Source organism: Dunckerocampus dactyliophorus, chromosome 5 (assembly GCF_027744805.1).
Source record: "Dunckerocampus dactyliophorus isolate RoL2022-P2 chromosome 5, RoL_Ddac_1.1, whole genome shotgun sequence".
Taxonomy (NCBI): Eukaryota; Metazoa; Chordata; class Actinopteri; order Syngnathiformes; family Syngnathidae; genus Dunckerocampus; species Dunckerocampus dactyliophorus.
In genome coordinates this window covers 28,617,501-28,642,108 of record NC_072823.1, presented here as the reverse complement: position 1 = coordinate 28,642,108, position 24,608 = coordinate 28,617,501, and the positions used below count along the sequence as shown (strand labels likewise).

The following is a 24,608-nucleotide window of genomic DNA, read 5'->3' as shown; positions in this document are numbered from 1 at the left end:
CGCAGACAATCCGACAAGTGGAAAGCATAAGACAATCAGACATGCATCCGTCCCTGGGTGGGCTCGAACCACCAACCTTTCGGTTAACAGCCGAATGCGCTGACCGATTGCGCCACAGAGACGTGTTTTCTTGTGTATAGCTGTCTTTGTTAGGCTGCTAACTAAACGAAAGCTAAGGCAAAGCTTGGAGAATCAGAACATTTTCCTTTGCTGAAGCAGCTGAACCCTGGGATCCTCCAGTCAGAAACCCAAGTATTCATTTGTCCTTGGGTGAAGTCAAACCACATGATATAGAGGCCTTTTCGAGACTGTCAAGCTAGGTTTGGAGATGAAGATTCATGATTTTGAGCCTTTAGCAGACAAAAAAAAGTGGAAAGCATGAGACAATAAGACATGCATACGTCCCTGGGTGAGATCGAACAACCAACCGTTTCGTTCACAGATGAACTTGCTCACTGGTTGCACCACAGAGATGTGTACTCCTTTGTATAGCTGTCTTTGTTAGGTTGCAAAGCTAAGCCAAAGCATGAAGAACCGGTTTTGAGCCTTTAGCAGACGATCCGACAAGTGGAAAGCATAAGACAATCAGACATGCATCCCTCCCCGGGTGGGATCGAAACACCAACCATTCCGTTAACAGACGAACGTGCTGACTGATTGTTCCACAGTGACGTGGTCACCTTTCTATAGCTGTCTTTGTTAGGCTGCAAAGCTAAGCCAAAGCATGGAGAATCATGACATTTTCCTCTGCTGAAGCAGTTGACCCTGGGATTCTCACGTGTTAAGCCAAAAATATCCTTTTATCCATGGGTACAGTCAAACTGCGTGGTAAAGAGGTGTTTTTGAGGCTATCCAGCTAAGTTTGGAGATGAAAATACCTGATTTGGAGCCTTCAGCAGACAATGGGGTCAGGTCTTTTGATCTGACAAGTTTGAAAGCTAAGACATGCATCCGTCCCTGGGTGGGCTCGAACCACCAACCTTTCGGTTAACAGCCGAACGCGCTGACCGATTGCGCCACAGAGACGTGTTTTCCTGTGTATAGCTGTCTTTGTTAGGCTGCTAACTAAACGAAAGCCAAGGCAAAGCTTGGAGAATCATAACATTTTCCTCTGCTGAACCAGCTGAACCCTGGGATCCTCCAGTCAGAAGGCCAAAGTATTCATTTGTCCTTGGGTGAAGTCAAACCACATGATATAGAGGCCTTTTCGAGACTGTCAAGCTAGGTTTGGAGATGAAGATTCATGATTTTGAGCCTTTAGCAGACGATCCAACAAGTGGAAAGCATGAGACAATAAGACATGCATACGTCCCTGGGTGAGATCGAACAACCAACCGTTTCGTTCACAGATGAACTTGCTCACTGGTTGCACCACAGAGATGTGTACTCCTCTGTATAGCTGTCTTTGTTAGGTTGCAAAGCTAAGCCAAAGCATGAAGAACCATAACATTTCCCTCTGCTGAAGCAGCTTAACCTGGGATCTTCCAGTCAGAAGCCCAAAGTATTCATTTGTCCTTGGGTGAAGTCAAACCACATGATATAGAGGCCTTTTTGAGACTGTCAAGCTCGGTTTGGAGATGAAGATTCATGATTTTGAGCCTTTAGCAGACGATCCGACAAGTGGAAAGCATAAGACAATCAGACATGCATCCGTCCCTGGGTGGGCTCGAACCACCAACCTTTCGGTTAACAGCCGAACGCGCTGACCGATTGCGCCACAGAGACGTGTTTTCCTGTGTATGGCTGTCTTTGTTAGGCTGCTAACTAAAAGAAAGCCAAGGCAAAGCTTGGAGAATCATAACATTTTCCTCTGCTGAAGCAGCTGAACCCTGGGATCCTCCAGTCAGAAGGCCAAAGTATTCATTTGTCCTTGGGTGCAGGCAAACCACGTGATATAGAGGCCTTTTCGACACTGTCAAGCTCGGTTTGGAGATGAAGATTCATGATTTTGAGCCTTTAGCAGACGATCCGACAAGTGGAAAGCATAAGACAATCAGACATGCATACGTCCCTGGGTGAGATCGAACAACCAACCGTTTCGTTCACAGATGAACTTGCTCACTGGTTGCACAAAGCCCAAAGTATTCATTTGTCCTTGGGTGAAGTCAAACCACATGATATAGAGGCCTTTTTGAGACTGTCAAGCTAGGTGTGGAGATGAAGATTCATGATTTTGAGCCTTTCGCAGACAATCCGACAAGTGGAAAGCATAAGACAATCAGACATGCATCCGTCCCTGGGTGGGCTCGAACCACCAACCTTTCGGTTAACAGCCAAACGCGCTGACCGATTGCGCCACAGAGACGTGTTTTCCTGTGTATAGCTGTCTTTGTTAGGTTGCAAACTAAGCCAAAGCATGAAGAACCATAACATTTCCCTCTGCTGAAGCAGCTTAACCTGGGATCCTCCAGTCAGAATCCCAAAGTATTCATTTGTCCTTGGGTGCAGGCAAACCACGTGATATAGAGGCCTTTTCGAGACTGTCAAGCTCGGTTTGGAGATGAAGATTCATGATTTTGAGCCTTTAGCAGACGATCCGACAAGTGGAAAGCATAAGACAATCAGCCATGCATCCGTCCCTGGGTGGGCTCGAACCACCAACCTTTCGGTTAACAGCCGAACGCGCTGACCGATTGCGCCACAGAGACGTGTTTTCCTGTGTATAGCTGTCTTTGTTAGGCTGCTAACTAAACGAAAGCCAAGGCAAAGCTTGGAGAATCATAACATTTTCCTCTGCTGAACCAGCTGAACCCTGGGATCCTCCAGTCAGAAGGCCAAAGTATTCATTTGTCCTTGGGTGAAGTCAAACCACATGATATAGAGGCCTTTTCGAGACTGTCAAGCTAGGTTTGGAGATGAAGATTCATGATTTTGAGCCTTTAGCAGACGATCCAACAAGTGGAAAGCATGAGACAATAAGACATGCATACGTCCCTGGGTGAGATCGAACAACCAACCGTTTCGTTCACAGATGAACTTGCTCACTGGTTGCACCACAGAGATGTGTACTCCTCTGTATAGCTGTCTTTGTTAGGTTGCAAAGCTAAGCCAAAGCATGAAGAACCATAACATTTCCCTCTGCTGAAGCAGCTTAACCTGGGATCTTCCAGTCAGAAGCCCAAAGTATTCATTTGTCCTTGGGTGAAGTCAAACCACATGATATAGAGGCCTTTTTGAGACTGTCAAGCTCGGTTTGGAGATGAAGATTCATGATTTTGAGCCTTTAGCAGACGATCCGACAAGTGGAAAGCATAAGACAATCAGACATGCATCCGTCCCTGGGTGGGCTCGAACCACCAACCTTTCGGTTAACAGCCGAACGCACTGACCGATTGCGCCACAGAGACGTGGTTTCCTGTGTATGGCTGTCTTTGTTAGGCTGCTAACTAAAAGAAAGCCAAGGCAAAGCTTGGAGAATCATAACATTTTCCTCTGCTGAAGCAGCTGAACCCTGGGATCCTCCAGTCAGAAGGCCAAAGTATTCATTTGTCCTTGGGTGCAGGCAAACCACGTGATATAGAGGCCTTTTCGACACTGTCAAGCTCGGTTTGGAGATGAAGATTCATGATTTTGAGCCTTTAGCAGACGATCCGACAAGTGGAAAGCATAAGACAATCAGACATGCATACGTCCCTGGGTGAGATCGAACAACCAACCGTTTCGTTCACAGATGAACTTGCTCACTGGTTGCACAAAGCCCAAAGTATTCATTTGTCCTTGGGTGAAGTCAAACCACATGATATAGAGGCCTTTTTGAGACTGTCAAGCTAGGTGTGGAGATGAAGATTCATGATTTTGAGCCTTTCGCAGACAATCCGACAAGTGGAAAGCATAAGACAATCAGACATGCATCCGTCCCTGGGTGGGCTCGAACCACCAACCTTTCGGTTAACAGCCAAACGCGCTGACCGATTGCGCCACAGAGACGTGTTTTCCTGTGTATAGCTGTCTTTGTTAGGTTGCAAAGCTAAGCCAAAGCATGAAGAACCATAACATTTCCCTCTGCTGAAGCAGCTTAACCTGGGATCCTCCAGTCAGAATCCCAAAGTATTCATTTGTCCTTGGGTGCAGGCAAACCACGTGATATAGAGGCCTTTTCGAGACTGTCAAGCTCGGTTTGGAGATGAAGATTCATGATTTTGAGCCTTTAGCAGACGATCCGACAAGTGGAAAGCATAAGACAATCAGCCATGCATCCGTCCCTGGGTGGGCTCGAACCACCAACCTTTCGGTTAACAGCCGAACGCGCTGACCGATTGCGCCACAGAGACGTGTTTTCCTGTGTATAGCTGTCTTTGTTAGGCTGCTAACTAAACGAAAGCTAAGGCAAAGCTTGGAGAATCATGATTCAGAGCCTTTAGCAGACGATCCGACAAGTGGAAAGCATAAGACAATAAAACATGCATCTGTCCCTGGGTGGGCTTGAACCACCAACTTCGGTTAACAGGCGAACACGCTGACCTATTTCACCACAGAGATGTGTGCTCCTCTGTATAGCTGTCTGTTAGGTTGAAAAGCTAAGCCAAAGCATGAAGAACCATAACATTTTCCCCTGCTGAAGCAGCTTAACCTGGGATCCTCCAGTCAGAAGCCCAAAGTTTTCATTTGTCCTTGGGTGCAGGCCAACCACATGATATAGAGGCCTTTTCGAGACTGTCAAGCTGGGTTTGGAGATGAAGATTCATGATTTTGAGCCTTTATCAGACAAGTGGAAAGCATAAGACAATCAGACATGCATCCGTCCCTGGGTGGGCTCGAACCACCAACCTTGCGGTTAACAGCCGAATGCGCTGACCGATTGCACCACAGAAACGTGTTTTCTTGTGCATAGCTGTCTTTGTTAGGCTGCTAACTAAACGAAAGCTAAGGCAAAGCTTGGAGAATCAGAACATTTTCCTTTGCTGAAGCAGCTGAACCCTGGGATCCTCCAGTCAGAAACCCAAGTAGTCATTTGTCCTTGGGTGAAGTCAAACCACATGATATAGAGGCCTTTTCGAGACTGTCCAGCTAGGTGTGGAGATGAAGATTCATGATTTTGAGCCTTTAGCAGACGATCCGACAAGTGGAAAGCATAAGACAATCAGACATGCATCCCTCCCCGGGTGGGATCGAAACACCAACCATTCCGTTAACAGACGAACGTGCTGACTGATTGTTCCACAGTGACGTGGTCACCTTTCTATAGCTGTCTTTGTTAGGCTGCAAAGCTAAGCCAAAGCATGGAGAATCATGACATTTTCCTCTGCTGAAGCAGTTGACCCTGGGATTCTCACGTGTTAAGCCAAAAATATCCTTTTATCCATGGGTACAGTCAAACTGCGTGGTAAAGAGGTGTTTTTGAGGCTGTCCAGCTAAGTTTGGAGATGAAAATGCCTGATTTGGAGCCTTCAGCAGACAATGGGGTCAGGTCTTTTGATCTGACAAGTTTGAAAGCTAAGACATGCATCCGTCCCTGGGTGGGCTCGAACCACCAACCTTTCGGTTGACAGCCGAAGGCGCTGACCGATTGCGCCACAGAGACGTGTTTTCCTGTGTATAGCTGTCTTTGTTAGGCTGCTAACTAAACGAAAGCCAAGGCAAAGCTTGGAGAATCATAACATTTTCCTCTGCTGAACCAGCTGAACCCTGGGATCCTCCAGTCAGAAGGCCAAAGTATTCATTTGTCCTTGGGTGAAGTCAAACCACATGATATAGAGGCCTTTTCGAGACTGTCAAGCTAGGTTTGGAGATGAAGATTCATGATTTTGAGCCTTTAGCAGACGATCCAACAAGTGGAAAGCATAAGACAATAAGACATGCATACGTCCCTGGGTGAGATCGAACAACCAACCGTTTCGTTCACAGATGAACTTGCTCACTGGTTGCACCACAGAGATGTGTACTCCTCTGTATAGCTGTCTTTGTTAGGTTGCAAAGCTAAGCCAAAGCATGAAGAACCATAACATTTCCCTCTGCTGAAGCAGCTTAACCTGGGATCTTCCAGTCAGAAGCCCAAAGTATTCATTTGTCCTTGGGTGAAGTCAAACCACATGATATAGAGGCCTTTTTGAGACTGTCAAGCTCGGTTTGGAGATGAAGATTCATGATTTTGAGCCTTTAGCAGACGATCCGACAAGTGGAAAGCATAAGACAATCAGACATGCATCCGTCCCTGGGTGGGCTCGAACCACCAACCTTTCGGTTAACAGCCGAACGCGCTGACCGATTGCGCCACAGAGACGTGTTTTCCTGTGTATGGCTGTCTTTGTTAGGCTGCTAACTAAACGAAAGCCAAGGCAAAGCTTGGAGAATCATAACATTTTCCTCTGCTGAAGCAGCTGAACCCTGGGATCCTCCAGTCAGAAGGCCAAAGTATTCATTTGTCCTTGGGTGCAGGCAAACCACGTGATATAGAGGCCTTTTCGACACTGTCAAGCTCGGTTTGGAGATGAAGATTCATGATTTTGAGCCTTTAGCAGACGATCCGACAAGTGGAAAGCATAAGACAATCAAACATGCATCCGTCCCTGGGTGGGCTCGAACCACCAACCTTCTGGTTAACAGCCGAACGCGCTGACCGATTGCGCCACAGAGACGTGTTTTACTGTGTATAGCTGTCTTTGTTAGGCTGCTAACTAAACGAAAGCTAAGGCAAAGCTTGGAGAATCATGATTCATGATTTTGAGCCTTTAGCAGACGATCCGACAAGTGGAAAGCATAAGACAATAAAACATGCATCTGTCCCTGGGTGGGCTTGAACCACCAACTTCGGTTAACAGGCGAACACGCTGACCTATTTCACCACAGAGATGTGTGCTCCTCTGTATAGCTGTCTGTTAGGTTGAAAAGCTAAGCCAAAGCATGAAGAACCGTAACATTTTCCCCTGCTGAAGCAGCTTAACCTGGGATCCTCCAGTCAGAAGCCCAAAGTTTTCATTTGTCCTTGGGTGCAGGCAAACCACGTGATATAGAGGCCTTTTCGAGACTGTCAAGCTGGGTTTGGAGATGAAGATTCATGATTTTGAGCATTTATCAGGACAAGTGGAAAGCATAAGACAATCAGACATGCATCCGTCCCTGGGTGGGCTCGAACCACCAACCTTTCGGTTAACAGCCGAATGCGCTGACCGATTGCGCCACAGAGACGTGTTTTCTTGTGTATAGCTGTCTTTGTTAGGCTGCTAACTAAACGAAAGCTAAGGCAAAGCTTGGAGAATCAGAACATTTTCCTTTGCTGAAGCAGCTGAACCCTGGGATCCTCCAGTCAGAAACCCAAGTATTCATTTGTCCTTGGGTGAAGTCAAACCACATGATGTAGAGGCCTTTTTGAGACTGTCAAGCTAGGTGTGGAGATGAAGATTCATGATTTTGAGCCTTTCGCAGACAATCCGACAAGTGGAAAGCATAAGACAATCAGACATGCATCCGTCCCTGGGTGGGCTCGAACCACCAACCTTTCGGTTAACAGCCGAATGCGCTGACCGATTGCGCCACAGAGACGTGTTTTCTTGTGTATAGCTGTCTTTGTTAGGCTGCTAACTAAACGAAAGCTAAGGCAAAGCTTGGAGAATCAAAACATTTTCCTTTGCTGAAGCAGCTGAACCCTGGGATCCTCCAGTCAGAAACCCAAGTATTCATTTGTCCTTGGGTGAAGTCAAACCACATGATATAGAGGCCTTTTTGAGACTGTCAAGCTAGGTTTGGAGATGAAGATTCATGATTTTGAGCCTTTAGCAGACGATCCGACAAGTGGAAAGCATAAGACAATAAGACATGCATACGTCCCTGGGTGAGATCGAACAACCAACCGTTTCGTTCACAGATGAACTTGCTCACTGGTTGCACCACAGAGATGTGTACTCCTCTGTATAGCTGTCTTTATTAGGTTGCAAAGCTAAGCCAAAGCATGAAGAACCATAACATTTCCCTCTGCTGAAGCAGCTTAACCTGGGATCCTCCAGTCAGAAGGCCAAAGTATTCATTTGTCCTTGGGTGCAGGCAAACCACGTGATATAGAGGCCTTTTCGACACTGTCAAGCTCGGTTTGGAGATGAAGATTCATGATTTTGAGCCTTTAGCAGACGATCCGACAAGTGGAAAGCATAAGACAATCAAACATGCATCCGTCCCTGGGTGGGCTCGAACCACCAACCTTCTGGTTAACAGCCGAACGCGCTGACCGATTGCGCCACAGAGACGTGTTTTACTGTGTATAGCTGTCTTTGTTAGGCTGCTAACTAAACGAAAGCTAAGGCAAAGCTTGGAGAATCATGATTCATGATTTTGAGCCTTTAGCAGACGATCCGACAAGTGGAAAGCATAAGACAATAAAACATGCATCTGTCCCTGGGTGGGCTTGAACCACCAACTTCGGTTAACAGGCGAACACGCTGACCTATTTCACCACAGAGATGTGTGCTCCTCTGTATAGCTGTCTGTTAGGTTGAAAAGCTAAGCCAAAGCATGAAGAACCGTAACATTTTCCCCTGCTGAAGCAGCTTAACCTGGGATCCTCCAGTCAGAAGCCCAAAGTTTTCATTTGTCCTTGGGTGCAGGCAAACCACGTGATATAGAGGCCTTTTCGAGACTGTCAAGCTGGGTTTGGAGATGAAGATTCATGATTTTGAGCATTTATCAGGACAAGTGGAAAGCATAAGACAATCAGACATGCATCCGTCCCTGGGTGGGCTCGAACCACCAACCTTTCGGTTAACAGCCGAATGCGCTGACCGATTGCGCCACAGAGACGTGTTTTCTTGTGTATAGCTGTCTTTGTTAGGCTGCTAACTAAACGAAAGCTAAGGCAAAGCTTGGAGAATCAGAACATTTTCCTTTGCTGAAGCAGCTGAACCCTGGGATCCTCCAGTCAGAAACCCAAGTATTCATTTGTCCTTGGGTGAAGTCAAACCACATGATGTAGAGGCCTTTTTGAGACTGTCAAGCTAGGTGTGGAGATGAAGATTCATGATTTTGAGCCTTTCGCAGACAATCCGACAAGTGGAAAGCATAAGACAATCAGACATGCATCCGTCCCTGGGTGGGCTCGAACCACCAACCTTTCGGTTAACAGCCGAATGCGCTGACCGATTGCGCCACAGAGACGTGTTTTCTTGTGTATAGCTGTCTTTGTTAGGCTGCTAACTAAACGAAAGCTAAGGCAAAGCTTGGAGAATCAAAACATTTTCCTTTGCTGAAGCAGCTGAACCCTGGGATCCTCCAGTCAGAAACCCAAGTATTCATTTGTCCTTGGGTGAAGTCAAACCACATGATATAGAGGCCTTTTTGAGACTGTCAAGCTAGGTTTGGAGATGAAGATTCATGATTTTGAGCCTTTAGCAGACGATCCGACAAGTGGAAAGCATAAGACAATAAGACATGCATACGTCCCTGGGTGAGATCGAACAACCAACCGTTTCGTTCACAGATGAACTTGCTCACTGGTTGCACCACAGAGATGTGTACTCCTCTGTATAGCTGTCTTTATTAGGTTGCAAAGCTAAGCCAAAGCATGAAGAACCATAACATTTTCCTCTGCTGAAGCAGCTTAACCTGGGATCCTCCAGTCAGAAGCCCAAAGTATTCATTTGTCCTTGGGTGAAGTCAAACCACATGATATAGAGGCCTTTTTGAGACTGTCAAGCTAGGTGTGGAGATGAAGATTCATGATTTTGAGCCTTTCGCAGACAATCCGACAAGTGGAAAGCATAAGACAATAAGACATGCATCCGTCCCTGGGTGGGCTCGAACCACCAACCTTTCGGTTAACAGCCGAACGCGCTGACCAATTGCGCCACAGAGACGTGTTTTCCTGTGTATAGCTGTCTTTGTTAGGTTGCAAAGCTAAGCCAACGCATGAAGAACCATAACATTTCCCTCTGCTGAAGCAGCTTAACCTGGGATCCTCCAGTCAGAATCCCAAAGTATTCATTTGTCCTTGGGTGCAGGCAAACCACGTGATATAGAGGCCTTTTCGAGACTGTCAAGCTCGGTTTGGAGATGAAGATTCATGATTTTGAGCCTTTAGCAGACGATCCGACAAGTGGAAAGCATAAGACAATCAGACATGCATCCCTCCCCGGGTGGTATCGAAACACCAACCATTCCGTTAACAGACGAACGTGCTGACTGATTGTTCCACAGTGACGTGGTCACCTTTCTATAGCTGTCTTTGTTAGGCTGCAAAGCTAAGCCAAAGCATGGAGAATCATGACATTTTCCTCTGCTGAAGCAGTTGACCCTGGGATTCTCACGTGTTAAGCCAAAAATATCCTTTTATCCATGGGTGCAGTCAAACTGCGTGGTAAAGAGGTGTTTTTGAGGCTGTCCAGCTAAGTTTGGAGATGAAAATACCTGATTTGGAGCCTTCAGCAGACAATGGGGTCAGGTCTTTTGATCTGACAAGTTTGAAAGCTAAGACGTGCATCCGTCCCTGGGTGGGCTCGAACCACCAACCTTTCGGTTAACAGCCGAACGCGCTGACCGATTGCACCACAGAGACGTGTTTTCCTTTGTATAGCTGTCTTTGTTAGGCTGCTAACTAAACGAAAGCCAAGGCAAAGCTTGGAGAATCATAACATTTTCCTCTGCTGAAGCAGCTGAACCCTGGGATCCTCCAGTCAGAAGGCCAAAGTATTCATTTGTCCTTGGGTGAAGTCAAACCACATGATATAGAGGCCTTTTTGAGACTGTCAAGCTCGGTGTGGAGATGAAGATTCATGATTTTGAGCCTTTAGCAGACGATCCGACAAGTGGAAAGCATAAAACAATCAGACATGCATCCGTCCCTGGGTGGGCTCGAACCACCAACCTTTCGGTTAACAGCCGAACGCGCTGACCGATTGCGCCACAGAGACGTGTTTTTTGTGTATAGCTGTCTTTGTTAGGCTGCTAACTAAGCGAAAGCTTATGCAAAGCTTGGAGAATCATAACATTTTCCTCTGCTGAAGCAGCTGAACCCTGGGATCCTCCAGTCAGAAGGCCAAAGTATTCATTTGTCCTTGGGTGAAGTCAAACCACATGATATAGAGGCCTTTTTGAGACTGTCAAGCTAGGTTTGGAGATGAAGATTCATGATTTAGCAGACGATCCGACAAGTGGAAAGCATAAGACAATAAGACAAGACATGCATACGTCCCTGGGTGAGATCGAACAACCAACCATTTCGTTCACAGATGAACTTGCTCACTGGTTGCACCACAGAGATGTGTACTCCTCTGTATAGCTGTCTTTATTAGGTTGCAAAGCTAAGCCAAAGCATGAAGAACCATAACATTTTCCTCTGCTGAAGCAGCTTAACCTGGGATCCTCCAGTCAGAAGCCCAAAGTATTCATTTGTCCTTGGGTGCAGGCAAACCACGTGATATAGAGGCCTTTTCGAGACTGTCAAGCTAGGTTTGGAGATGAAGATTCATGATTTTGAGCCTTTAGCAGATGATCCGAGAAGTGTAAAGCATAAGACAATCAGAAATGCAGCGGTCCCTGGGTGGGATCGAACAACCAACCGTTCCGTTAACAGACAAACGTGCTGACTGATTGCACCACAGAGACGTGTTCTCATTTCTATAGCTGTCTTTGTTAGGTTGCAAAGCTAAGCCAAAGCATGGAGAATCATAACATTTTCCTCAGCTAAAGCAGCTTAACCTGGGATCCTCCAGTCAGAAGCCCAAAGTATTCATTTGTCCTTGGGTGCAGTCAAACCACGTGATCTCTAGGCCTTTCTGAGAATGCTAAAGTACGTTTGGAGATGAAGATTCAGGATTTGGCGCCTTCAGCAGATGGTCCGACAAGTGTAAAGCATCGGACAATGAGCCATGCATTCCTCCCTGGGTGGGATCAAACCACCAACGGTTCCGTTAACCGATGAACGTGCTGACTGATTGCGCCACAGCGACGTGGTTGCCTTTCTATGGCTGTCTTTGTTAGGCTGCAAAGCTAAGCCAAAGCCTGGAGAATCATAACATTTTCCTCAACTGAAGCAGTTGAACCTGGGATTCTCACGTGTTAAGCCAAAAAATATCCTTTTATCCATGGGTGCAGTCAAATTGCCTGGTAAAGAGGTGTTTTCGAGGCTGTCCAGCTTGGTTTGGAGATTAAAATACCTGATTTGGAGCCTTTAGCAGATGATGGGGTCAGATCTTTGGATCCGACCAGTGGGAAGCCTAAGACATGCATCCGCCCCTGGGTGGGCTCGAACCACCAACCTTTCGGTTAACAGCCGAACTCTCTGGCCGATGTGTGTTTTTTTTGTATAGCTTTCTTTGTTAGTCTGCAAAGTTAAGGCAAAGCATGGAGAATCATAACATTTTCCTCTGCTGAAGCAGCTGAACCTGGGATCCTCCAGTCAGAAGCCCAAAGTATTCATTTGTCCTTGGGTGCAGTCAAACCACGTGATATCGAGGCCTTTTCGAGACTGTCATGCTTGGTTTGGAGATGAAGATTCATGATTTGGAGACTTTCGCAGACTATGGGGTCGGATCTTTGGATCCGACAAGTGTAAAGCCTAAAAGGCATCCCTCCCTGTGTCGGCTCAAACCAGAGACATGCTTTTTTTGTGGATGCAAAGCTAAGCCAACGCCTAGGGAATCATTCACTGACTGACACGTCAGTCGTGAAAAAGTGATCTACTGTCTTTCCAGCAACCAGCCCCACTTTCAATATTTCCATCGGCCTTGAACCTGTGATCCATCCGTCCATCCATCCATTTAATTATAGACAAACAAAACGTTCACACTCACATCCAGACCTATGGACAATTTAGAGTCGCCAATTAACCTAACACGCATTTTTTTGGAATGTGGGAGTAAACAACGTACGCACGGGGAAAACATGCAAACTCCACACATAGATGCCTAACGGAGATTTGAACTCAGATAACCTGTGATCCTCTCGTCAAAATATAATCCCGCCCCTGGATGGGTTCAAGTCACCAAGCTTTTCACAGCTGAACACACTAATTAATTGTGCCACAGAGACAAACTGTACTGGTTGTCGCTGTGTGTTTGATGCTCGTAAGAAAGGACAGTTAACAGAATCATAATTTTCAGCCTTTGATGGATCGGTAGTCTAACCTTTTGGTTAACAGCTGAACCAATTGTGCCACAGAGAGTTTTTTTCATTGTCCGCAAGCTAAGCTAACTCATGAAGCCTTCTACCGAGGAATTCCTTGTGAGACTAGCTCAGTTTCTTCACACTAACGACCCGGCAGCGTCTACTTTATACTAATAATCAATGTTTTAACTCTGAATGTTTATGTGACTTCCTGTCCTCAGTAAGACGGGCCTGGTGACCACAGCATGGGACCGCCTCTACTTCTTCACACAGGGTGGAAACCTCATGTGCCAGCCCCGGGGGGCGGTGGCCGGGGGCATGGTGCTAGATCTGGACAACAGTTCTGTCATGGCCATCGAGTGTGAAGACAGACACTACTGCTTCCAAATCACATCACCATCTGGAAAAACGTACGCACAATCATGTACCCGCAACAATGCTTCTTTTCTCTTTTTCTACACTCATTGGCTTTCTTGTTTTGTTTCCGACCAGGTCGATGATTCTACAAGCTGAGAGCAAAAAGGAATATGAAGAAGTGAGTTGGTTTTAGTTGCCTTCTGTATATTAACTAGCAAGATTAACATTGTAAGAGATCTGGGGGACACTGTTGTGTTGAATGAATATAGTACTGCCAGAGGATATTCATTTTTAAAACATTTTCGATTTTAATGGCTATGCTACACCAAAATGTCCCATTGCAAATTTTATAAACATTACAAACACCTAATGCATAATTTGGACTATTGGCCGTCAGTTTTTTTTAGTTGTTGACCCGATGGTGCAACCTTTTCCCATTCAAAGTATGCGGCAAAAATTCTCACCTTTTACGTACGTATGTCCCCCCCACCCCATACAAAAACACAGCCCAGAATTGCCAAAAAAAAAATCCAGAAAAAACATGAAATAAAAGTTGTGAATGAAACCTCAGCTTATGTGGATGAAGGAAACAATCTCTTCCATTCAAATCACCATGGGAAAGACCAAAGAGCTGTCAAAGGACCTCAGGGAGAATATTGTTGGCCTGAACACTTGATAGCTGGTGATAGCTGGAGTATCGCTATCACAGCAGAGGGAGGAAGCTGTCAGGTCTCATCAGTGTGGTTTGGACATGTCCGTCCGGCCTGTCAAAGCTCGTATCAGTCAGGTCGTTTGCACGTCGCCTCACACATGCAGGAAGTCTGAATAGTGTTTCTTCCTCAGTGGATTTGCACAGTGAACAACATCTCCAGACAGATCTACCTGACTGACAACCCGGAGGTAAAGAACATTCTGTGTGTTTCTTCTTCACAAGGGCAGAGTGGGATGACTTGTCTTTGTGTTCTTTGCGTCCAGGCCGTGGCTATCCGCTTGAACCAAACCGCCATCCAAGCCGTCACGCCCATCACCAGCTTTGAAAAGAGGCAGGAAGGCTCACCTGACCCTGACAGGTCAGACACTTCGTTCTTGACAAGAGTCCCCGAAATATAAGCTAATGCTAACAGCTAAAAACACCTGGGAGTTGTTTAACCACTCTTATGTGATGCTAGCTGGGGAGAGGGAAGTATGGGCTTTCCTGCTTAGCCTAATTAGTTCTAATTTGAGGAAAATTGAGTTTCGGAGAAAGTTATAACGTTCCGAGAATAAATATATTATGGGAATTAAAGTCTTCATTGGAAAAGTTTGGACACTAGCTCAGGGCGCTATCGTGTCCATGATTTTTCCTGATGTTATGAAATTTCAGACGATCTCACGTGAGGGAGATGATAGATGTTCGTTATGTTTCATGCTCATGAAGAGGCTCTAGGGACACAAATTACTGTTAGAACGCCATTAACAGTTATAAATGGGCCTTCATTCAGATATCAAATATTTGTACGAGTAAGACATCCCTTGCTGATTTTACAAGCTAAATTGTTGGCATGACAACTCCATCACATAGAATCTCACCTTCCCTCGAGCCTGCAGAGCCAAACCAGGAGGCGTCTACTCCACCGGCACCACATCCCAGAAGACGGGAGCCGCTCCGGAACCAGAAGACCTGATCGCCCCGGGGACGCCCATCCAGTTTGACATCGTGCTGCCCGCCTCTGAGTTCCAGGACCAGAACAGGGTGGACGGGAGGTGAGTGCTTGTTTTGTTCTTTAGGTAGGTACTGACTCATTTCCTGGATGTGCTTTATTGGTTTATTATGTCATTTCCAGGAGGCCAAGATGCCTCCTAATGGATCAGTCATGGGCTCCTAATCATCATGTTTGCTTCCTTCCTCCCTGCCAGGCGCACTAATCCATTTGGAGAAACCGATGCCGACCATTCCTCTGAAAGCGACGGTAACAGTCACCCTCCGTTTGTGTGTGTGTGTTTTTTGTCCGCTTCCTGTCAAGCCCGAGCGTTGCTCTTGTTTACCGTGCACGCAGACGCCCTCTTGCAGCAGGTGTTTGCCGTGCGCTTCCTGGGCTCCATGGCCGTGCGCTGCGGCGACAACCAGGAGGTGATCTACGAGGCCATGAGGCAGGTCCTGGCCGCCCGGGCTATACACAACATCTTCAGGACCACCGAGTCCCACCTTATGGTCACCAGCAGCAGCCTCAGGTACGACAGGGGCTGCCGAACCCTCCTTCAAGATTTGATCCAGAGATATTGTTCAATCCCTGCTTTATACCGTGACAAGTGAAGTGTAGCATTCCTTATTTGGAATTGGAATATTTTCATAGTTAGTTATGACCTTCTAAATACTGTTTTAAGCATTATTAGAGCCCTCTCGACGTGAAATAACACCCCTACACCACTTTACACGCCTATTACCCAACATAGTAGATGAACAAAGGATTACCGTGCTAACTAACTTCTATTAAGGTGAAAGTTCAGTCAAAGGCTAACATTTAGTTTGTCTTTCATGTCTGACAGGCTGATTGACCCTCAGACTCAAGTGACGAGGATAAGTGTAAGTATCTCAAAGCACTCAATTTCTCCTCCGGAGAAGAAACGGTTGGGGTTAGGGCTTGGCTTAGGACACACGTGTCAAACGCAAGGCCCGGGAGCTGGATGCATCGATGGCGCTTATGCTAATGCTGGGGTTAAATAGAAGAAATAGACCCCACACCCATTTTGGTTGAGGAGGCACAGTTTGTTGAAGCTTCATGAGTATAATGAACATGTCGTTGATCTTTCAGTTTCCCTTGAGGGAGGTGTGTCAGTTTGCGGCCCACCAGGAGAACAGCAGGCTGATGGGTTTGGTGGTGGAGGGGCGAGACTGGAGCGACGGCGGCGAAGACGGCGAGCCCTCGTTTAGCGCCTTCGTCTTCGAGAGCAACACGGAGGGCGAGAAGGTGCTCGTAGCGGGGAGTTCACATGTGTTGATGTGTCGTCCTAAAAGGTGCTGACACGTGAAGACTTTCTTTCCTGCAGATTTGCTACACCATGAGTCTCGCCAAGGACATTACCGAAGCGAAGAAGGTGAGCTGGACTCCATTTCAGACCTGAGCCACACACTCGCCATTCAGTCAGAACTACGAGAGTAAAAGCACGTTGGTCAGCCACCTTACCACCAACGCTGCACGTGCAATCTGGCAAATTTAACTTATTTGTCTTATGAAAATATATATAAATACACCTTTTTTCTGTAACTTTACTCTTGTAATATTATGTTTTTGTTTGTTTGTTTTTTACAAAATTCTGCCTATTTTTGAACAATATTTATTTTTAGATTACAACTTAGTTTTTTGAATAATATTACCACTTTTTTGGTTTCAATTTAGAACTTACTTTTCCATTCCAAATTCCTGGGCTTTTATCGTCTCATGACTCCATGAGATTCCCATGATTTTCTCCCAATGTGAACACGTTTCTTCTCGTATTTCCAGAATGATGGTTTGATTCTGTGGGTTTGTATGCTGAGCTGCGGCTCGTGTTTAGCCCCGCCCATGTTGCCGTGTAAGGAAAACAAACGTCCCCTTTTTTTCCTCAGAAATTCCTCATGGAAGCACAGCGTTGGTGGTATAGTGGTTAGCATAGCTGCCTTCCAAGCAGTTGACCCGGGTTCGATTCCCGGCCAACGCATTCCTTTATGAAAACTCTTTTGATGCTGCTTTTTCTGGATCAGTTTCACCGAAAAATGGGAACTTTTTTTTGCATTGTAGGACCCTGCAGCGCTGGCCCAGCTCATGAAGAACATGCCGCTGACCAACGACGGCAAATTCCTGCTGCTGGACCCTGAGAGCAGCGACACGGCCGACGGGGAGGGACTAGAGGACCTGGAGTCTGAGGCCTAGGAGTCCAAAAAACCTCTCCTCCTCCTGTCTTTGAAAAGCACTCCAGGACTGGGTGAAGGTGGCCTCATGACCTTTTTATACCGCTGCAACTTCAACACTCTGCTAAGTTCTGCTCGTGGATTTGAATGCAATTTGGCTCAAGTGGAATTTGGAGCAAATCAAAAGCAACCATCAGGGAGTCCGTTTTCCCTCATCTTTTACTTGGCGTTTACCGTAATTCCTCAGATAGTGGTCCCCAGGAAAATGCATACTCTCTGCCGACAGAGGCCATAATTCATAATAAAACTATAATATTTGTTATTTCTCATTCAGTTCTGAAAACATTAAATCAAAAGTCATCAAATAAACACTTTGTCATAATATTGAAACTTTAGTACACTTTTTTTCTGTGAAGTTTTTGTTTTTTAACCTTTATTCTTTTAAAAACATGAAAGTATTTTTCCTCACATTAGAACACTTTTACTTTATGGAAGCGTTTTTCCCCATTCTTTGAAAGATATTGTACGCATACACACAACTTTTTTCTTGTAATATTATAAAAGCATACCATCTTCATTGGATTAAAATGATGCCACTTCCTTAATATTACAACTTTTTCTCTTATATTGTAATATTAGAAGATGAGTTTGCCTCACTTTCCGTGAACGTGAACGTGAACGTGTATTTGAAGTAAATACTTAACATTTTGTGACAACGACAAGAATGAAAGAGTCGGGAATCGGCCAGGAATCAAACCCAAGTCAACTGCTTGGAAGGCAGCTATGCTAACCACGATACCACCAATGCTAACCACGATACCACCAATGCTGTACATGCACACGTGGACTGCATGTGACTTTTGCATTCTATTGTCTACCATTATTCTTTAAACATAAAATTTAACGTTTTCGCATCTCCTGACTTTATTATTTTGAACTACAATATTTTTCTTGTGATATTACAATTATTTAATTTAGGATTATTTTTCCGTAATATGATTTTCCTGTAAATCAGGGGTGTCCAAAGTGCTAAAATATAATTGAACAAAAAAAAACGAGAAAAAAAAGAAAAAATATGAGAAAAATGTTGCAATCTAACAAGAAAGTCTGAAAAATAAATCAATTAAACAATAACATTGTGATATTATGAGGGATTTTGCCATTTTAGTAATATGAAGTTGAAATATTAAATACATTTTTAATTCCAATTTTTTAAAGAGTTGTAATATTAGAGAAACAAATGAAACAAGAAAGTTGTAAAGTTACGAGAATAAAGTGAAAATATTATGGGAATAAAGTCATAATTACCACAAGGACATTTACAAGGAGAAAGTTGAAATATCAAATAAATATATACATATTTTTTTAATTAACAGCAGAAATGGAAAAAACAGCTGTCATTTTATGAGAACAAAGTATTAAGAGGAAAAAAAGGTGCAATTTTACGAGAATAAACTCATAATATTACCAGGAAAAATAAGTCATTTTAGTAGCATAGAGTTGAAATATTCAAGAACAAAACTGTAATATTATAAGAAACAAGCAACCCAGCAAGAATGAAAAAAGAAAAAAGGAGCAAATGCTCCAATAGTCTTTGTCACCAACAGTGCAGGATATGACGAAGCTGTTTCTTGAAACGTGCCGTCATACTGTACCTTCTCAGCGTATCTGCATGCGCTGCAGCCTTTCATTTTTCACGATGCTGGCAAAACGTTTGGACACCTTTTACTTAAATGTCTTTAAACAGTGACTTTTTCCTGTTAAAAAACAAGCTTTTTAAATAGAATTTATCATTTCAATATAAATGATGAATTTTATCCTCATCCTGATTGTTTTGTGGTAATTACACATTGTTTTCAGTGTTGCCCTAATTCTCCCTTATTCTCGATAAACATTTCATCCAAAAAATGCTGATTTTAGACACCAAACAGGCACCTGGCAGTGCAGTACAGCCACAACATGAGGAACTACGGTAGCGCTTATTTGTGTTGCTGCCACCGAGTGGACGGCAGTCGCATTGCACCCTGTGTCAGCAGCGTGCCCCCTAGTGGTAAAAAACAAACGGTACATCACTCCAGTTTACAGGCTTTGAGGTCCTGCCAGCGGATCTCAGATCAGCTCTACAAGTTCCTCACAGCATCTTCTTTAAAAGGAAAGGTGTTCTTTGCTTAGGTTTACATTTAATATGTGATATTTTTTAGCTTTTCTTTTCTTACGTGTGTACATTTTCATTTTAGATGTCCATTTTGCACACCTAAAAGGATTCATGAAGTGTGTCTTTTAGTCCTAATAATGTTAAGACATCCCATCAGGGTTGCATGGTCAGCATCAGGCAAAGGAAATCACCACTAATTGTTGGCTTTTTCTACCATCTTGTACCATCACCACTACTACTACTACTACTACTACTACTAGTACTAGTACTAGTACTACCTGTGTGTACTACAACAATCATGATTGATGAAAAAAAAACCTGCATACAACATACAATTAAAGCATGGCATCTTTAATACTTGCATGTTTCTTATGATGGTTTGATGTGTGTGTGTGTGTGTGTGTGTGTGTGTGTGTGTGTGTGTGTGTGTGTGTGAGAGAGATGGTGACATGCTCCTTCAAGAGTCTTTGTAGTAGTTGTTAAAGTTGATGCGAAGGAGGAAGTCTTCCAAGTGAGGCTGGTAGCCTCTGTTCACCAGTTTGGTCACCACTAGCGGGAAAAAGAATCATTCACGGTGAACGTCACGGGTGACTTCCCACCATCATGTCAGTGAAAAGGGGGGCCCCCGCTCACCTTTAAAAAGGAAGTGCGAGTAGTACTTGAAGGTGTTGTACGACTGCTGCATGGCCACGAAGCCGGGGTGCACCGCCTCCCCCTGCTGGCTGCACCACGGCTGCGCGATGAGCTGCGCCCGGAACTTGAGGATGAAGCTGAAGATGCTGTGGATGATGTTCATCACCGGCGCCGCCTTCTTCGTCAGCAAAGCCCTGCGAGGAGAAACACACGCACACGCACGCACATGAGAACAGGCCACTTTGATATTTTGTCAATGCTAAGCAGAAACTGAAAAGAAATATGTCAAGAAAAGACTGCATCTCAGCTTTGTGAAAAAGGCTATTATTAGCATCACCTTTGCTTTTTTTGCCAAACATTTCATATTTATATCGTTTTTTCTTGAAAACATCTTCTTACGTCTTCTTTTCGTAATATTGTGACTTTATTCCCACGATATTGTAACTTTTTTCCCACAACTTAATTTTCCAAAAATGACAACTTTACTTTGTGTTTCATAATATTACCACTTTTTAAAAATATGCTTTTTTCTTTCAACTTTACTTAAATTCTATGCTACGAAAATGACATTATTTTTCCTCATGTTACCAGTTTACTCTCCTAAAATTAAGACTTTTCCTCATTAAAATACAACTTTCTATGTTGACTTTATTCTCATATAATTTGTTTTTCAGAATATTTTGATAAATATTACAACTCTGTTACTAAAATGATGTTATTTTTCCTCATAATATTACAACTATATTCTCATAAAATTTCAACTTTTTTCTCTTTAATACAGTGGTTCTTAATCTGGCTTCGATCCAACCCTCGGGGTTCGGTGAGTCGGTCCCAGGGGTTCGGCAGAGCCTCCGCCAGGTTAAGACACACCGGACCCATCGTGTCAATTCGTGATGACACGCCCCGCTTAGCCATCACTGGCTGCAGATAATCATTTTACATTGCTTGCCTTGGCCAATCAGTGCTGCGAAGAATTTAGTGCACTCACGGTGTGTTCCATTTGTACTTGGAAGTCAGAATTTCCCAGTTCCTAGCTGGTACAGCCGACTGAAACGCCCCCCGAAGTCGGAATGTTCAACTTGGAAGTCAGAGCATCCACACCACCTCTGAGTTAACAATCAGTGATGGCTGCCTCGTGTGTAAACGGTAAATAATCAATAAATAATTTATACAAAATATTGCTGCAGTGTGAAGTTTTTTCTGACTTGGCATCTGGAACGCTTTCAACTCGGAGATCACGTCACTCTCACTCCGACTTCCCAGTTCCGAGTACAAATGAAACGCACCATCGAGTAGTCGACGTGTGACCGATGTGGTGATTTCCTTCATAATATTTGAATCCATACTAACTATGTCGAGCAAAAAAAGAAAGTAGTCGGACAAACATGTACAGCATGGATGTATCACGGACCGTGATGGGAGTCAGCATCCTGTCTCTGTCATTTTGTGCACCAGTAAACAAACATATACCTATGTCTTGATTTTTTTTTTTAATTATATTTTATTTTTCACTAAAGAAGGGTTCGGTGAATGGGCATATGAAATTGATGGGGTTCGGTGCCTCCAACAAGGTTAAGAACCACTGCTCTAATATTTTGGCTTTATTCTCGTAAAACTACAGCTGTTTTTTTTCCATTTCTGCTGAGTTTTTTTTTTATTTTATTTAAAACTTTCCAACTATTTTCTTCTTGTTATGACTTTATTCCCATATTTTGACTTTATTCTCATAACATAACTTTTTCCACAACCTAATTTTTCAAAAAGTACAACTTTATTTGTTCGGGTTTTTTTTATCCATCCATCCATCTTCTATGCCGCTTCTCCTCATTAGGGTCGCGGGCATGCTGGAGCCTATCTCAGCTGACTTCGGGGGAGAGGCGGGGTACACCCTGGACTGGTGGCCAGCCAATGGCAGGGCACATAAAGACAAACAAGCATTCACACTCACATTCATACATATGGACAATTTAGAGTCTCCAATGAACCTAACATGCATGTTTTTGGAATGTGGGAGGAAACCGGAGTACCCGGAGAAAACCCACACACGGGGAGAACATGCAAACTCCACACAAAGACGCCCAACAGAGAATCAAACCGAGAACCCAGAATTCCTAACATTTTACATTTTTCTTGTAATATTCATAGAAAATTATGTTTAATTTTTTTTATTACTTACTACTTTATTACTTTTGTTACTTTTTCACTTAAAAATTAAATCTTTTTTCCTCATAAAAATATGACATTACAACTTTTCATAAAACATTTTTTTCTTGAACTATGAGTTTTTTTCTTGCGATACCACAGCTTTTTTCCCTGTATAAAGGATGTCGTAATTGGACTTTTTCCTTGGAAAACGATGGCTATTTTTCTATTGCAAGCTTTTCTTTTGAAAGACTAGACGAGTATCTACCGCCCCCTCTGGTGAGATGTGCTGAGTGCATGTTGAACCCCTTTCTTTGGCGAGATAATAATGGTTCCTTGTCAAAAGCCTGCCGACGTTAACGTTGAAGTCCAAAGGAACTAATAAAAAGATGAATAAAAAGAGTCCGGTGCTGACCTGAAGATGGCTCTGTTGAGGTAGTCGGCGTGCGTGCGGTGGATGGCGTCCAGGTCGGAGGCGGCGGCCACCTTGGCGGTGAACTCGCTCCACGACACCTGGAGGATCTGGTTGGCGATGTAACCTTGGATGACCTTGACAAAGTGCTGCATCTCGTGGCGGTACAGCTGCAGCTGACGGAACTGCACCGAGCGACCCGCACCTTTCACCAACGCTGATGCACAAAAACACACACATCGTCATTATTCACCTTTCATACTCTTGACACACATGCCTCATTAGAAGACAGCCGGACCATGTGACTTCTGCCTGCCAATCAGTGAAGAGGGTAATAAAAATGCTTTAATATAGTTGGGAAAAATGAGTGCACTATGAAGGGTTAAGCCATATCTCTACATTAGAATGGAAAAAAATCATTATTACATTGATAGAATTACAAATTATTCTAAGAAAGAAAATCAAATAAACAAAAAAAACATGCACCGTAAAGGAAAAAACATATCATAAATGAAAAAACATCCTCTAGACAAAAAAACACATCCTGTAAACAAAAAAATATAGAATGAAGAAAAAAACGTATATAAAAACGCAAAAAACCCCTTCTACTACATGGAATTCACTTAACTGGGGTATTTTTTGGAAGCTAACCCCCGGGTTAAACGAGGGAACACTGCACACATTATATATAAGAATGAGGTAGGACAATAAAGCCAACCTCAAACCAAAAGTAGATTTTTGTAAATATTGATATTTCCACAGTGCCCTCCAGCCAGGATATGAAAGTATGAACGTATTCAAGATTCAAGATTCAAGAGAGTTTTATTGTCATGTGCATAGTACAACAGCAGTTATATCTCTTCATATTCGTGACAGAACGGACACGTACACAAAAAGCTTCAAAGTCGGTGCTCTTGTTTGATTTTTACGATAGGTGACATTTAATTTAGCTGTTGCCATTTCATTATTTTTCATTTTGCTCTTGTTTTTAAAGCAGAAATCAATAGAACTAATGTTTGTTTTCATAGACATTGTCACCATTTGCAAGCATCCACATTTCCTCCAGGCAATACGGATCAATATCACCTCAATGCTATTTTAAAATCACATTTAAACAACGTCTGAGCTCAGTGTGACCAATCAATACAACGTACGATTCATAGCTAAAACACCAAAATAAGCCCCTCTATGAATACCAAGCGGTAGGAAGCCGTGAGGCTTGCCATCCCATAATGCTCTCACCAGTTCTCTTCAGGTGGAACCAGACGTCCGTGAGGCTCCAGACCATGTGTTTGAGCTGCAGCTGGAAGGAGAAGAGGCGGTTGTACTGGTTCATGCAGCTGTCTGTGATGACGATGTTCAGAGGCCAGTCCACCTGAGGGCGCCACAGAGCCACAAAGACAGAAGAAGCAGATATTCTAGTATTTATCATATTTACTACTCTGCTGCTTTCAAGGACCTACTGCAAAAAGGCTAATCAAAGATCCTCTATAAGACCGCTGCTTGTAATCACTTCATCAGCCCCTTCAACCTGCTGATGACGTTGGAGGCGTGGCCCACCTTGTAGCGCAGCTCCAGACAGTTGAGGGAGTCGGGGGCGTGCGGGTGGAAGGTGTCGGGCAGGAAGCGCAGGGCGAAGGTGAAGTTGGCGGCGAGGGGCGTGTCACCGTGCAGGCTGTACTGCAGCGCTTTGCTCAGGATGGAGTTGAGCACAAGAGGGGTGAGCAGCTCGCCGGGGGTCTGCCCGCTGCCCAGCTGGGAGGGCACACCCAAGGTCACGGAATACACGTCATTCACACACAGAACGCCAATTCAGATTGACTTGGCACTTTCTCATGCACTCTAGATCATTATATGTAATGACTTTTCACATTTAGGAAGTAACTTGTCTCCAAATATTGTCTGCTTCCAATAAAAGGCGCTTGTTTAAGAGGCCTCACCTTCTCGAAAAGCCGATCACTGAGCGACTGCGCAAACTCGCCGTCCTCCATCAGCAGGAAGTGGCGCAGCGCCTC

At 44.3% G+C, this 24,608-nt stretch overlaps 2 protein-coding genes and 21 non-coding genes across 26 annotated transcripts in view; 2 read left to right on the top strand and 21 right to left on the bottom strand.

Moving 5' to 3' along the window:
- Positions 1–19,956, top strand: part of appl2 (adaptor protein, phosphotyrosine interaction, PH domain and leucine zipper containing 2) — a 31,304-nt gene extending 11,348 nt beyond the window's left edge. The window contains exons 11-22 of one of the 2 annotated variants that reach the window (XM_054776258.1): positions 13,248–13,436; positions 13,519–13,561; positions 14,227–14,283; positions 14,359–14,453; positions 14,971–15,126; positions 15,280–15,332; positions 15,420–15,594; positions 15,910–15,946; positions 16,176–16,331; positions 16,411–16,458; positions 16,970–16,998; positions 17,142–19,956. In XM_054776258.1, coding sequence (XP_054632233.1) covers positions 13,248–13,436; positions 13,519–13,561; positions 14,227–14,283; positions 14,359–14,453; positions 14,971–15,126; positions 15,280–15,332; positions 15,420–15,594; positions 15,910–15,946; positions 16,176–16,331; positions 16,411–16,458; positions 16,970–16,998; positions 17,142–17,169 — 1,066 coding nt within the window. In that variant the 3' untranslated portion in view covers positions 17,170–19,956. The remainder of the gene's footprint in view (positions 1–13,247; positions 13,437–13,518; positions 13,562–14,226; positions 14,284–14,358; positions 14,454–14,970; positions 15,127–15,279; positions 15,333–15,419; positions 15,595–15,909; positions 15,947–16,175; positions 16,332–16,410; positions 16,459–16,969; positions 16,999–17,141) is intronic. The other variant, XM_054776257.1, reaches the window with a different exon arrangement.
- On the bottom strand, positions 49–122 carry trnan-guu (transfer RNA asparagine (anticodon GUU)). Its single transcript has one exon. It is a non-coding gene; the product is annotated as a tRNA-Asn (tRNA).
- trnan-guu (transfer RNA asparagine (anticodon GUU)) lies at positions 953–1,026 on the bottom strand. The gene has a single exon. It is a non-coding gene; the product is annotated as a tRNA-Asn (tRNA).
- Positions 1,652–1,725, bottom strand: trnan-guu (transfer RNA asparagine (anticodon GUU)). Its single transcript has one exon. It is a non-coding gene; the product is annotated as a tRNA-Asn (tRNA).
- On the bottom strand, positions 2,232–2,305 carry trnan-guu (transfer RNA asparagine (anticodon GUU)). Its single transcript has one exon. It is a non-coding gene; the product is annotated as a tRNA-Asn (tRNA).
- Positions 2,575–2,648, bottom strand: trnan-guu (transfer RNA asparagine (anticodon GUU)). Its single transcript has one exon. It is a non-coding gene; the product is annotated as a tRNA-Asn (tRNA).
- trnan-guu (transfer RNA asparagine (anticodon GUU)) lies at positions 3,274–3,347 on the bottom strand. Its single transcript has one exon. It is a non-coding gene; the product is annotated as a tRNA-Asn (tRNA).
- trnan-guu (transfer RNA asparagine (anticodon GUU)) lies at positions 3,854–3,927 on the bottom strand. The gene has a single exon. It is a non-coding gene; the product is annotated as a tRNA-Asn (tRNA).
- trnan-guu (transfer RNA asparagine (anticodon GUU)) lies at positions 4,198–4,271 on the bottom strand. Its single transcript has one exon. It is a non-coding gene; the product is annotated as a tRNA-Asn (tRNA).
- trnan-guu (transfer RNA asparagine (anticodon GUU)) lies at positions 4,740–4,813 on the bottom strand. Its single transcript has one exon. It is a non-coding gene; the product is annotated as a tRNA-Asn (tRNA).
- trnad-guc (transfer RNA aspartic acid (anticodon GUC)) lies at positions 5,448–5,521 on the bottom strand. Its single transcript has one exon. It is a non-coding gene; the product is annotated as a tRNA-Asp (tRNA).
- Positions 6,147–6,220, bottom strand: trnan-guu (transfer RNA asparagine (anticodon GUU)). Its single transcript has one exon. It is a non-coding gene; the product is annotated as a tRNA-Asn (tRNA).
- On the bottom strand, positions 6,502–6,575 carry trnan-guu (transfer RNA asparagine (anticodon GUU)). Its single transcript has one exon. It is a non-coding gene; the product is annotated as a tRNA-Asn (tRNA).
- On the bottom strand, positions 7,052–7,125 carry trnan-guu (transfer RNA asparagine (anticodon GUU)). Its single transcript has one exon. It is a non-coding gene; the product is annotated as a tRNA-Asn (tRNA).
- On the bottom strand, positions 7,406–7,479 carry trnan-guu (transfer RNA asparagine (anticodon GUU)). Its single transcript has one exon. It is a non-coding gene; the product is annotated as a tRNA-Asn (tRNA).
- On the bottom strand, positions 8,104–8,177 carry trnan-guu (transfer RNA asparagine (anticodon GUU)). Its single transcript has one exon. It is a non-coding gene; the product is annotated as a tRNA-Asn (tRNA).
- On the bottom strand, positions 8,654–8,727 carry trnan-guu (transfer RNA asparagine (anticodon GUU)). The gene has a single exon. It is a non-coding gene; the product is annotated as a tRNA-Asn (tRNA).
- Positions 9,008–9,081, bottom strand: trnan-guu (transfer RNA asparagine (anticodon GUU)). Its single transcript has one exon. It is a non-coding gene; the product is annotated as a tRNA-Asn (tRNA).
- On the bottom strand, positions 9,706–9,779 carry trnan-guu (transfer RNA asparagine (anticodon GUU)). Its single transcript has one exon. It is a non-coding gene; the product is annotated as a tRNA-Asn (tRNA).
- trnan-guu (transfer RNA asparagine (anticodon GUU)) lies at positions 10,404–10,477 on the bottom strand. Its single transcript has one exon. It is a non-coding gene; the product is annotated as a tRNA-Asn (tRNA).
- On the bottom strand, positions 10,759–10,832 carry trnan-guu (transfer RNA asparagine (anticodon GUU)). The gene has a single exon. It is a non-coding gene; the product is annotated as a tRNA-Asn (tRNA).
- On the top strand, positions 16,990–17,061 carry trnag-ucc (transfer RNA glycine (anticodon UCC)). Its single transcript has one exon. It is a non-coding gene; the product is annotated as a tRNA-Gly (tRNA).
- The window catches only part of tubgcp6 (tubulin, gamma complex associated protein 6), a 35,149-nt gene continuing 30,346 nt past the window's right edge, over positions 19,806–24,608 (bottom strand). For all 3 annotated transcript variants that reach the window (XM_054776256.1, XM_054776255.1, XM_054776254.1), the window contains 6 exons: positions 24,534–24,608; positions 24,154–24,348; positions 23,836–23,968; positions 22,597–22,810; positions 20,040–20,233; positions 19,806–19,955 (listed from right to left, as the gene is read on the bottom strand). The exon at positions 24,534–24,608 is cut by the window's right edge and continues 67 nt beyond it. In XM_054776256.1, the coding sequence (XP_054632231.1) occupies positions 19,864–19,955; positions 20,040–20,233; positions 22,597–22,810; positions 23,836–23,968; positions 24,154–24,348; positions 24,534–24,608 (903 nt within the window). In that variant the 3' untranslated portion in view covers positions 19,806–19,863. The remainder of the gene's footprint in view (positions 19,956–20,039; positions 20,234–22,596; positions 22,811–23,835; positions 23,969–24,153; positions 24,349–24,533) is intronic.